This window comes from Budorcas taxicolor, chromosome 8 (assembly GCF_023091745.1).
Source record: "Budorcas taxicolor isolate Tak-1 chromosome 8, Takin1.1, whole genome shotgun sequence".
NCBI lineage: Eukaryota > Metazoa > Chordata > Mammalia > Artiodactyla > Bovidae > Budorcas > Budorcas taxicolor.
The window spans coordinates 51,144,423-51,157,899 of record NC_068917.1 but is presented as its reverse complement, the minus strand read 5'-3'; the positions used below and the strand labels follow the sequence as shown (position 1 = coordinate 51,157,899).

The window sequence follows — 13,477 nt, the reverse complement described above, 5'->3', positions numbered from 1 at the left end:
TCAATGGATCTGAGTTTGAGCAAGCTCTGGCAGTTGGTGATGGACAGGGAAGCCTGGTTTGCTGCAGTCCATGGGTCAGACAAGACTGCAAAGAGTTTGCTGCAAAGAGTCGGACATGACTGAGTGGCTGAATTGATTTGTTAAATATTACTATTAAAAATAATAAACTTTTTACTTTATAATAACCAAGCATAAGCAAGAGGGCTTTTTAAAATTTGGGATATTTACCTGAGATCAGTCTATCAAAAGATACCTCCTTAAGACCAGTTTTTGAGGTTAGCAACATAAGAATGTCATTTTATTTTTCCATGAGATAGTTCTTATACAACCATCAATTCTGAATCTTGTTTAGTTAGATACTAGATAGTGTATTCTCAATAATTTTCATAAACTTCAATATGATACTCCAATACTCATTTTGGCAGATATACTAGCATATGCTACTTTAAAATATAAGAAACCTCTGGATAAAAGTTTTATCATTATTCAAATATCATACACAATTCATACTGTCCATGTATTTTCTATAGGTTTTTCCAATATTCTTACTAGGATTCCACATTTTTTTAAACCCTCAAAGTCTCAGAAGGTAAAGAATATGCCTGCAATACAGGAGACCAATTTTTGTTCCCTGGGTCAGGAAGATTCCCGTGGAGGAGGAAATGGCAATCCACTCCAGTATTCTCGCCTGGAGAATCGAAGGACAGAGGAGCCTGGCGGGCTACAGGCCTTTGGGGTCGCGAAGAGCGGGACGTGACTGAGTGACTAAGCACTACCATGTCTCTCAAAGATGTTCCGAGGGCTTCCCTAGTGGCTCAGTGGTGAAGAATCTGCTTTCCAGCGGAGACAAGAGTGTGATCCCTGGTCTGGGAAGATCCCACGTGCTGGGGAGCAACTAAGTCCATGAGCCACAACTACTGAGCCTGTGCTCTAGAGCCCACATGTGTCACCTACTGAAGCTCATGCTCCACGAGAGAAGCTACTGCAGTGAGAAGCCTGAGCACTGGCACTAGGGAAAAGACCCCACTCATCGCAACCGGAGAAAAGTCCGAGCAACAGCAAAGACCCAGCACAGCCGAAAATAAAGAGGGAAAACAAATTTTTTAAAGGATGGTCAGAATTTCATGTCTTAAAACTGACTTTTAATATAGTTATATTATTTGTCTTCTTCTGCGTCATCTAAATCAATATCAAAATCTAAATCATCATCATTTTCTTCGTTCCTTCTGCAGCTTCTTCTATGGCTGGAACATAAATTACTTTCAACATTTTCTGTATTCTCTGGTTCTTTATTAAACCTAAAGATGGAAGAAAAAAACTCTTATTTCTCAAGATTGCATTGTTTGGGTAGACTGAAAAGACTTTTACACTACACTTCTTGATTAATAAGAGCTTAATGAATAAAGAGGAAAAGATCCTTGAAGATTAACTCAGTTGAAGAGCCAACCAATTATAATACTGCTGTCAATAAAGCATGATTAAACAAATTAATTCATGCTGTCCATTAAAGAAAAGAAGTTATAGAATGAATAATTCTTTTGTAATATATAATAAATGTGGCTCTCACAGATAAATATTTTAATTTCCTAAAAATGATGTTTTGCTTTTATTATAATGATAGAAACACTGAATAATTAATTATGATTTTTTTTTTCCTATTGGGTAGAAAAAGTCTACATTACTGCGATATACTGTATCTTAAGATTCGCAGAGCTACTCAATGTTTCTTTAAAAGAAAATTCACACGCCATTTACTAAAAGAATAAATTGCAAACATAAAAAGAAATACTCACGGAATAACAACGTCTTCTCTCTTTCCACACTTGGCACAGACTTCAAGTTCACAGGCACATGGTCTACACATTATATGATAAGAATCCTTCACTGTCTTTTGTAAACATTTAACACTAAAAATGGAAAAGAAAATCAAATCTTAATTTTTACTAGTTGTCTAAGATTTATTTAGTGAAATAAGGGGGTGTGGCTAAGTGTATAGCTGAGAAGCCTCCAACTCTTAAGATATTTCTCTCATATGTCACTTGAGTTTAATTATATAGCATTTCTAGACAATGGTTGACAACTCAAAATAACAGTACTTAACATTTATCTACTTTCTTAAAGCTTGTAAAGAATGTCACCTGCAAATATTAACAGTCTTGCTTCCTTTGCAATTTGGATTCCTTTTATTTCTTTTTGTTCTCTGACCTCCATGGCTAGTACTTCCAACACTATTTTGAATAAAAGTGGTGAGAGGGACATCCTTGTCTTGTTCCAATCTTAAAAAAAAAGCTTTCAGTTTTCACCACTGAGTATATTAGCTCTTGACTTGTCATATATGGTGTTTGTTATGTTGAGAAACTTTCCCTATATATCCACTCCATTGTGAGTTGTTTTTTTTTTTTATCATATCATTGTATAAAATGCTTTTTCTGGATCTACTGAGAGGGTCATATGATTTTTACCCTCCATTTTATTAATGTGGCATATCATATTGATTGAGTTGAGCAATCTGAACCATCTTTGCATCCCTGGAATAAACTCCACACTTGATCGTGGTGAATTACTTTTTTTAATGTATTGGTAAATTTAGTTAACTAATATTTTGTTGAGGATTTCCGCTAATATTTTATTGAGGATTTCTGCATCTCTGTTCATCAGCGATAATGGCCTGTAATTTTCATTTCTTGTGGCATCATTGTCTGGTTTGGTATCAGAGTAATGCTGGCCTCACAAAATGAGCTTGGAAGAATTTCCTCCTCTTCTATTTTTGGAAGACTTTGAGAAGGACTGGATCATTTTATCTTTGAATGTTTGGTAGAATTTACCAGTGAAGAAATCTGGTTCTGGACTTTCGTTTGTTAGGAGGTTTTTTATTTAAATTCAATCTCCTTACTAGTAACTGAACTTTCAGATTTTTACTTCATGATTCAGTCTTGGCAGGTTGTGTGCTTCTAGGGATTTATTCACTTCTTATAGGTCATCAAATTATGGGCAAACAATTTGCCATGAAAGTCAAACTGTTAGTTGCTTAATTGTGTCTGACTATTTGCAACCCCATGGACTGTAGCCCACCAGGCTCCTCTGTCCATGGAATTCTCCACGCAAGAATACTGGGAGTGGGTTGTCATTTCCTTCTCCACGGGATCTTCCCCACCCAGGGATCGAACCCAGGTCTCCTGCATTACAGGCAGATTCTTTACCATCTGAGCCAGGGTACCCCATAGTCTCTTACAATCCTTTGTATTTCTGTGATATCTGTTGCACTGTTTCCTCTTTCACTTCTGATTGAGTTCTCTTTTCTTTTCTTGATGATTCTAGCTAAAGGTCTGCCTGTTTATCTTTACAAATGACCAGTTCTGAGATTCACTGATCTTGCCTGTTGTCTTTTCATTTCCAATTATAATTATTTCAAATCTGATTTTTGTTATTTCCTCCCTTCTACTAATTTTAGACGTCATCTCTTCTTTGTTTCTAGTTTCTTTAGAAGTTAAAGTTAAGTTGTTTAAGATTTTTCTTGTTTCTTGATGTAAGCATTTATTGCTGGCAACTTCCCTTTCAGAATTATTTTTTGCAGTACCCCATAAATTTTGGTATGTTGCTTTTTCATCTCTCTCAAGGTATTTTTTATATTTCTTTTTGGTTTCTTCTTTGACTCACTGGTTTTTTCAGTAGCATGCTGTTTATTCTCCACAAATCAGTGAATTTTCCAGATTTCTTACAATTAACTCCTAGTTTCATACTATTGTGGTTAGAAAAAGACACTTCATATATATGATTTCAATCTTAAAAATTTAAGACCTGTTTTGTGAGCTAACAAACAATATTTTGTGAAGAATATTCCATGGACATTTGAGAAGAGTATTTTGTTGCTTTTGGTTGGGATGTTTTGTGTATATGCATGTAATATTGCTTAAAAGGCCATATATCAAAATTTCAATGATATTTTTCACCTAAATAAAAAATCCTAAATTTGGATGGAACAACAAAAGGCCCAAAATAGACAAAGCAATCTTGAGAAAGAAGAACATAGCTGCAGGTGTCACACTTCCTGATTTCAAACTATATTACAGTTTCAAAACAGTATGGCACTGTCATAAAAATTAGACACATAAATTAATGGAATAGAGAGCCCAGAAATAAATCCACTCATATGTGGTCTTCCCTGGTGGTGCTAGCGGTAAAGAATCCACCTGCCAGTGCAGGAGATGCAAGAGACTCAGGTTCAATCCCTGGTAAGAAAGGTCCTCTCGAGTAGGAAATGGCAACCCACTCCAGTATTCTTGCCTGGAGAATCCCCAGGACAGAGGAGCCTGGCAGGCTATGGTCCATGGGGTTGCAAAGAGTCAGACACGACTGAAGTGACTTAGCACAGAACAGCAGCGATTTACAAAAAGGAGCCAAAAATATAAGTAAGGGAAGAACAGTGTCTTCAATAAATAGTACTGGAAACTGGACAGAGAAAAGAATGCCACATGCAACAGAATGAAACTAGACCACTATCTCACACCATACACATGGCACCCCACTCCAGTACTCTTGCCTGGAAAATTCCATGGATGGAGGAGCCTGGTGGGCTACAGTCCATGGGGTCGCTAAGAGTCAGACACTACTGAGCAACTTCACTTTCACTTTTCACTTTCATGCACTGGAGAAGGAAATAGCAACCCACTCCAGTGTTCTTGCCTGGAGGACCCCAGGGATGGGGGAGCCTGGTGGGCTGCCGTCTGTGGGGTCACACACAGTTGGACACAACTGAAGCAACTTAGCAGTAGCAGACTACTATCTCACTATCTCACACCATACACAAAAAATTAACTCAAAATGGGTTAAAGACTTGAATGTGAGACCTAAAATCTTAAAACTCCTAGAAGAAAACTAGCAGAAAGTTCTTGACATCAATTTTAGAATTTTTTTTGAAATCATATTTAGAAATAAAGTCAAAAAAATAAAAAATAAACAAGGACTGTATCATACTAAAAAGCTTCTTCACAGCAAAGGAAAACATCACACAAAATAAAAAGGCAACCTACAGAATGCGAAAAATATTTGCAAGTCATGTATTTATTAAGGAGTTACTAACAGAAATATACAAAGAACTCATATTGTCAAAAGGCAAAAAAAAAAAAAAAAGGATGAAAAAATGGGCAAAGGATCTGAACAGACATTTTTCCAAAGACATACAGATGGCCAACAGGTACACGAAAAGATTCTCAATAACACTAATCATCAAGGGAATGAAAATCTAAACCACAATGAGATATTACTTCACACCTGTTAGAATTGCTATAATCAAAAAGACAAGAAATAACAAATGTTGGTGAGAATGTGGGAAAAAAGGAAACCTTTATACACTGTTGGTGGGATTGTAAATTAATGCAGCCACTATAGCAAACATTATAGAGGTTAATCCAGAAATTAACAGAACTACAATATGATCCAGCAATTCTACTTCTGGGTATTAAAACAAAAACACTAACGTGAAAAGATATATGCACCCCCAAGTTCACTGCTTATTTAACTTATATGCAGAGTACATCATGAGAAACGCTGGACTGGAAGAAACACAAGCTGGAATCAAGATTGCCAGGAGAAATAACAATAACCTCAGATATGCAGATGACACCACCTTTATGGCAGAAAGTGAAGAGGAACTAAAAAGCCTCTTGATGAAAGTGAAAGAGGAGAGCGAAAAAGTTGGCTGAAAGCTCAACATTTAGAAAACAAAGATCATGGCATCTGGTCCCATCACTTCATGGGAAATAGATGGGGAAACAGTGTCAGACATCATTTTTTTGTGCTCCAAAATCACCGCAGATGGTGATTGCAGCCATGAAATTAAAAGACGCTTACTCCTTGGAAGAAAAGTTATGACCAACCTAGATAGCATATTCAAAAGCAGAGACATTACTTTGCCGACTAAGGTCCATCTAGTCAAGGCTATGGTTTTTCCTGTGGTCACGTATGGATGTGAGAGTTGGACTGTGAAGAAGGCTGAGCACTGAAGAATTGATGCTTTTGAACTGTGGTGTTGGAGAAGACTCTTGGGAGTCCCTTGGACTGCAAGGAGATCCAACCAGTCCATTCTGAAGGAGATCAGCCCTGGGATTTCTTTGAAAGGAATGATACTAAAGCTGAAACTCCAGTACTTGGGCCACCTCATGTGAAGAGTTGACTCATTGGAAAAGACTCTGATGCTGGGAGGGATTGGGGGCAGGAGGAGAAGAGGACAACAGAGGATGAGATGGCTGGATGGCATCACTGACTCGATGGATGTGAGTCTGAGTGAACGCCGGGAGTTGGTGATGGACAGGGAGGCTTGGCGTGCTGCAATTCATGGGGTCGCAAAGAGTTGGATACGACTGAGTGACTGAACTGAACTGAGGTTCACTGCAGCACTATTTGCAATAGCCAAGAAATGGAAATAACCCAAGTGCCCACTGATGGATGATTTTAAAAAATGTAATATATACACATACCCTTCTGATAGATGAATGAATTTTAAAAATGTCATATATACACATACCCTTCTGATGGATGAATTTAAAAAATGTAATATATACACATACACTCACACACACACATGAATGTACTGTCACACGTGCATACAATGGAGTTCTATTCAGCCTTAAAAAAAGAAGGAAATCTTGTCATTTGTAACAACATGAACAGACCCTAAGGAAATTAAGCTAAGGGAAATAAGTCAGACAGAGGCAAAAGCCATATGATCACTTGTATGTAAAATCTTTAATGATTAAATGAATGAATAAATAAATATAATACCTAGCTTTGAGGTACAAAGCTAGGTACAAAATATAACACAAACTTTGAGTTGCAAAATAAACAAGTCATTGGATGTAATGCACAGCATGGTACTATGGTTAATATTATTTTTAAATTTTATTTATTTATTTTGGCTGTGGTGTGTGTGGGGGATCTTAGTTCATCAACCAGGGATTGAACTCAGGCTCCCTGCATTGAAGCATGGAGTCTTAACCACTGGTCTGCCAGGGAAGTCCTTATAGTTAATAATCTTATATAGCATATTTGAAAGCTGCTAAGAAAGTAAATCATAAAAAATTCTCATAAGAAAAAAATGTTTGTGAGTATGTATGATGACGGATATTAACTAGACTTCTTGTGGTGATCATTTTGTAATGTATAAAAATACGTTGTATACCTGAGACTAATACAATGTTATATATCAATTATACTTCGATTTTTAAAAAATTAAAAACTTTTTTGCATCAAAGGATACAATCAAGACAGTGAGAAGAAAACCTACTGAATGAGAGAAAATACTTGGCAATCATATCTGATAAGGAAGTGGCATCTCAAATATACTAAAAATTCCTATAACTCAATAACAAAAAGATAACTCAATTAAAAATAAGCAATGAATCTGAAAATATATTTTCCTCAAAAGTTTTACATAAATAGCCAATAAGCATATGAAAATATTCTCAACATCTTTACTTATCAGGGAAATGTAAATCAAAACCACAAGGAGGAACCATGATACACTGATCAAAATGACTATTATTAAAAAAAAAAGAGCAAAAAAAGCATTGGTCAGGATGCGAAGAAATTGGGTTTCTTGCATTGCTGGTAGGAAATAATAAGGTATGGTCACTTTTGAAAACAATTTGGCAGTTCCTCTAAAAGTTATAAATATAAAAGTATCAAATAACCCAGAAAGTCTACTTGTAAATACATACTCAGGGGAACTGAAAAAACATACACACACAAAAACTTGTACATCAATGTTCATAGCAGCATTAATTGTAACAGTCAAAAAAAGTGGGAATAATCCAATGTCCATCAACTGATTAATGGATAAATAAGAATATATATCTTTACAATGGAACATTATTTATTAATAAAAATTAAGCACCGACAAATGTTACAACATGCTTAAAAAAAAAATCCTAAGTGAAAGAAACCAGTCAAAGAAGTCTAGATATTATATGATTATTTACATGAAATGTCCAAAATAAGTAAATCTACAGGGACAGAAAACAAGAGAGGGGAGAATGTTGGTGTTGGGGAGAGGGAATGGAGACTGAATCCTAACGCGTATGTTTCTTTCTGAGATGAGAAGATGTTAAAAAACTGATGTGCTATAAAAAAATTGAGTTATATAACTCTATGACATACTGAAAGTTGCTGAACTATGTACTTTAGATGGATGAACTATACAGTATGTGAATTAAACCTTAATAAATCTGTTTTTAGAAAGTCAAATGGAAATATTAGAAATAAAAAAAATGGAGTGAAAGATACAAGATACAAGAAATCTACTTTAAACGTAAAAAGGTACATCTCATTTTACTTTTCAGCTACTGCATTTATTTATTTATACAAATTGAAGGTTTGTGGCAGCCTTCTGTTGAGCAAGTCTACCGACATCATTTTTTCCAATGTTTGCTCACTTTGTGCCTCTGTGTCACATTTTGGTTACTCTTGCAATATTTCAACTTTTAAATTATTATTATTATTATATTTGTTACAGTGATCTAAGATGAGTAATCTTTATGTTACTACTGCAAAAAGACTATGACTCATTGAAGGCTCAGATGATGGTTAGCATTTTCTAGCAATAAAGTATTTTTAAAATAAAGTGCTCACTGACTTTTCTAGACATAATGCTACTGCATACTTAATATAAATTAAGTTTTATATGCACTGGGAAACCAAAAAATTCATGTGACTCAGTTTATTGCAGCATTTCCTTTACTGAGGTGGCACAGAATCAAACCCCCAATATCTCTGAGATATGCCTGTATACAGTTAAAAGCAGAAGGGAAGGAAAAAGATGAAACAAAACATGCAAACACTAATCAGAAGAAAGCTGGAGTAACTACATTATTACTGAAACAGACTTCAAAGCAAAGGAAAAAAAATTGTCAAGTTTAAGAAAGACTATTACATAACAATAAAGGAATCAATTTTCCCAAAGCATGAAACATCTTAAATATTTATTCATGCACCTAAAAACAGGGTTTGAGATAACTGATGCAAAACCATTGAACCAAAAAGAGAAAGAGACAAATCCACAATTAAAACTGTGGACTTCAATGCTTCTCTCTTTATAAGTGAAGCAACAAGTAGACAAAAAGCAGTAAAACTATACAACACCTGGTTGACAGAGTCTATCAATCAAACTGACATTTATAGAACACTCCACCTAACAAGAGCAATATAGTCTCTTCAAGCACACATGGAACAGAATCTAAAATTGACTCTACTCTGAATTATAACACCAACATCAATGAATTAGAAACAAAACCCAAAGTTTATATAAGGTGTACTCTTTTGCCACAATGAAATTAACTAGACATAAGCAAAACATTTGGAAAATATCCAAATATACAGAAATTAAAACACTTCTAAATAACCTATAGGTTAAAGAGGAAGTCTCAAGAGCAATTAGAAAATGTTTTGATTCAATAATAATGAAATATAGCATCAAAATTTGTGGAATAGAGCTAAAAAGACATTCTGGGGAAATTTATATAATTAAATGTTTATATTAAGCAAAAGAACTATCCAAACTTCCACCTTAAGAAAACAAAAAAAGAACAGTAAATTAACTCAAAGCAATATCGATGTGAACAGAAATCAATGAAACTGAAAAACAGAAAAAAAAGAAAACCAATAAGACTCCAAGCAGGCTATTTGAAAAGATTAATGTAATTCATAAACATATAACCAGACAGACCAAGATAAAAAAGGAGCAAATACAAAAACCAATTTCAGGAAATAAAAGGGAACAACACAACAGATATTAAAAGAATAAGAAAAATGTACTAACAACTCTATGCCTATAAATCCAACCATTTTATTGAAATGGACAAATTTCTGGAAAGACAGTATAAAAACCTGCTTAAGATGAAACAGATAAACTAAAAACTCCTCTAGCCATTCAAGAAAAACTTTATAATCGTTAAAAACTCTCCAACAAAGACAACTCTAGGCACAAATGGCTTTACTGGTAAATTCTACTAAATATCTGGAAGTTCACGGTTCACATATTGCTGAAGCCTGGCTTGGAAAATTTTGAGCATTACTTTACTAGCGTGTGAGATGAGGGCAATTGTGTGGTAGTTTGAGCATTCTTTGGCATTTCTTTCCTTGGGATTGGAACGAAAACTGACCTTTCCCCGTCCTGTGGCTACTGCAGAGTTTTCCAAATTTGTTGACATATTGAGTGCAGCACTTTCACAGCATCATGTTTTAGGATTTGAAATAGCTCAACTGGAATTCCATCACCTCCACTAGCTTTGTTCGTAGTGATGCTTCCTAAGGCCCACCTGACTTCACATTCCAGGTTGCCCAGCTTTAGCTGAGTGTGACTGATCATACCTTCATGATGATCTGGGTCGTGAAGATTTTTTTTGTACAGTTCTTCTGTGTATTCTTGCCCTCTTCTTAATATCTTCTGCTTCTGTTAGATCCATACTATTTCTGCTTTTATTGAGCCCATCTTTGCATGAACTCTTCCCCTGGTATCTCTAATTTTCTTGAAGAGATCTCTAGTCTTTCCCATTCTATTGTTTTCCTCTATTTCTTTGCATTGATTGCTGAGGAAGGCTTTCTTATCTCTCCTTGCTTTTCCTTGGAACTCTGCATTCAAATGGGTATATCTTTCCTTTTCTCCTTTGCCTTTCACCTCTCTTCTTTTCACAGCTATTTGTAAGGGTTCAAGCTGGTTTTAGAAAAGGCAGAGGAAACAGAGATCAAATTGTTTTTTGCATCAAAAGAGCAAGAGAATTCCAGAAAAACATCTACTTCTGCTTTATTGACTATGCCAAAGCCTTTGACTGTGTGGATCACAATAAACTGTGGAGACTTCTGAAAGAGATGGGAATACCAGAACACCTGACCTGCCTCTTGAGAAATGTGCATACAGGTCAGGAAGCAACAGTTAGAACTGGACATGGAACAGACTGGTTCCAAATAGGAAAAGGAGTATGTCAAGGCTGTATATTGTCACCCTGCTTATTTAACTTATATGCAGAGTATATCATGAGAAATGCTGGGCTGGAGGAAGCACAAGCTGGAATCACGATTGCCAGGAGAAATATTAATAACCTCAGATATGCTGATGACAACACCCTTATGACAGAAAGCGAAGAAGAACTAAAGAGCCTCTTGATGAAAGTGAAAGAGGAGAGTGAAAAAGTTGGCTTAAAGCTCAACATTCAGAAAATGAAGATCATGGCATCCAGTCCTATCACTTCATGGCAAACAGACGGGCAAACAGTGGCTGACTTTATTTTTCTGGGCTCCAAAATCACTGCGGATGGTGATTGCAGCCATGAAAATAAAAGATGCTTACTCCTTGGAAGGAAAGATATGACCAAACTAGATAGCATATTAAAAAGCAGAGACATTACTTTGTCAACAAAACTCCGTCTTGTCAAGGCTATGGTTTTTCCAGTAGTCATGTATGGATGTGAGAGTTGGAATATTAAAAAAAAGCTGAGCCCCTAAGAATTGATGCTTTTGATCTGTGGTGTTGGAGAAGACTCTTGAGAGTCCCTTGGACTGCAAGGAGATCCAACCAGTCGATTCTAAAGGAGATGAGTCCTGGGTGTTCATTGGAGGGACAGATGTTGAAGCTGAAACTCCATTACTTTGGCCACCTGATGTGGAGAGCTGACTCATTTGAAAAGACCCTGATGCTGGGAAAGATTGAGGGCAGCAGGAGCAGGGGACGAGAGAGGATGAGACGGCTGGATGGCATCACCAACTCGATGGCCACGGGTTTGGGTGGACTCCAGGAGTTGGTGATGAACAGGGTGGCCTGGCGTGCTGTGGTTCATGGGCTTGCTAGGAGTCAGACACGACTGAGTGACTGAACTGAGCTACTAACATTTAAAAGATAGTACTAACTATATACAACTGCTTCCAGAAAACAAAATAGAAGCAATCCCCAACTCACTTGATGAGACCCTAACATCAAGATAACAAAAAAATTTCAGACTGTTGGTAATAAAAATGGGTCTGAAACTGAGTTAGCAAATCAAATCTAGCAATATGTAAAAAGGATACAGTCATGATCAAGTGGGGTTTATCCAAGTGCATAAAGGTTGATTTTATATTAAAATCAATAAATGTTACCTCATCAAATCAATGTTCTAAAAGAAAACCCACGTGACTATCTAAATGGATGCAGAAAAAGTATCTGACAAAACTTAATTGAAGCTTTCAAACTGTGGTGCAGGAAAAGACTCTATACAGTCCACTGGAGAGCAAGGAGATCAAACCAATCAATCCTAAAGGAAATCAACCCTGAATATTCATTGGAAGGACTGATGTTGAAGCTGAAGCTCCAATAATTTGGCCTTCTGATGAGAAGAGTCAACTCACTGGAAAAGACCCTGTTGCTGGGAAAGACTGAAGGCAGGAGGAGATTGGAAAGTAAGAAATAAAACTGTCCTCATTTTTTATCACTTAAAAAAATGTATTTATTTATTTTTTGGCCATGCCATGCAGCTTGTAGGATCTTAGTTCCTTGACCAGGGATTGAACCCAGGCCATGTCAGTGAAAGTGCCAAGTCCAAACCACCAGACCACCAGGGAATTTTCATGTCTTCATTTTTTTAAAAAATCACTGTCTATGTAGGAAAATCTAACAGAATATACCAAAAAAGTATTAGAAATAAAATTGACAAGCTGATTCTAAAGTTACAAGAAAAAGCAAAGGAAAAATATTAGCAGAAACAATTTTGAAAAAAGAAAAAGAAGGTGGGAACACTTTTAAGACTGGATTTCAAGATTTAACTTACAGCTGTAGTAATCAAGGTAGTGTGGTACTGGTGAAAAATAGACACACAGATTATTAGTGGGACAGAACAGATTCTAACATATATACTCAATTGATTTTCAACATAGTACAAAGGGAATTCAATGGAGAAAGGAGACACTTTTAAACAAATGACCACAGAGCAGTTGAATATACGTAAAATTAACAGAAAATGGGCCATAAACATAATATAAAACCAAGAATTACATAATTTATAGAAGAAAACAGAGTAAAAAAAAGTATTTGTGATCCTAACCAAAGATTTTTTACCTATAAGAAAATAATAATTAATAAATCCTGATAAATGGAACAGATCTTCACCAAAATAAAACATTTCTCCACTTTAAGATACTCTTAAGTGGATAAAACGTAAGTCAGAATTTGGCAGAAAATATTCGTAAAACCCATATCTGATAAATGATTTGCACCTACAATATATAAGAATTCTCAAAATTCAGTAATAAGTGAAACAAAACAACTTAATCAAAACATGTGCTAAATATATGTATAGAAAAAAAGATAAGGATGCAAAATGAGCACAGGAATAGATGATTAGCATCACTGGTGATCAAAAAAGGCAAATTAAAATCAAAATGAGATAGTGCTATTCACACTTATGGTTCAAAAAGAACAAAACAAGACTTCAAGGGGGGAAAAAAAACCCTGACA

The 13,477-nt window shown here is 35.7% G+C and overlaps 1 protein-coding gene across 1 annotated transcript in view; it reads right to left on the bottom strand.

Annotated features, from left to right (window-relative positions):
• Positions 1-1,156: 1,156 nt before the first annotated feature.
• The window catches only part of C8H9orf85 (chromosome 8 C9orf85 homolog), a 62,605-nt gene continuing 50,284 nt past the window's right edge, over positions 1,157-13,477 (bottom strand). The window contains exons 3-4 of the mRNA XM_052645307.1: positions 1,794-1,907; positions 1,157-1,298 (exon numbers count right to left, since the gene is read on the bottom strand). Coding sequence (XP_052501267.1) covers positions 1,157-1,298; positions 1,794-1,907 — 256 coding nt within the window. The remainder of the gene's footprint in view (positions 1,299-1,793; positions 1,908-13,477) is intronic.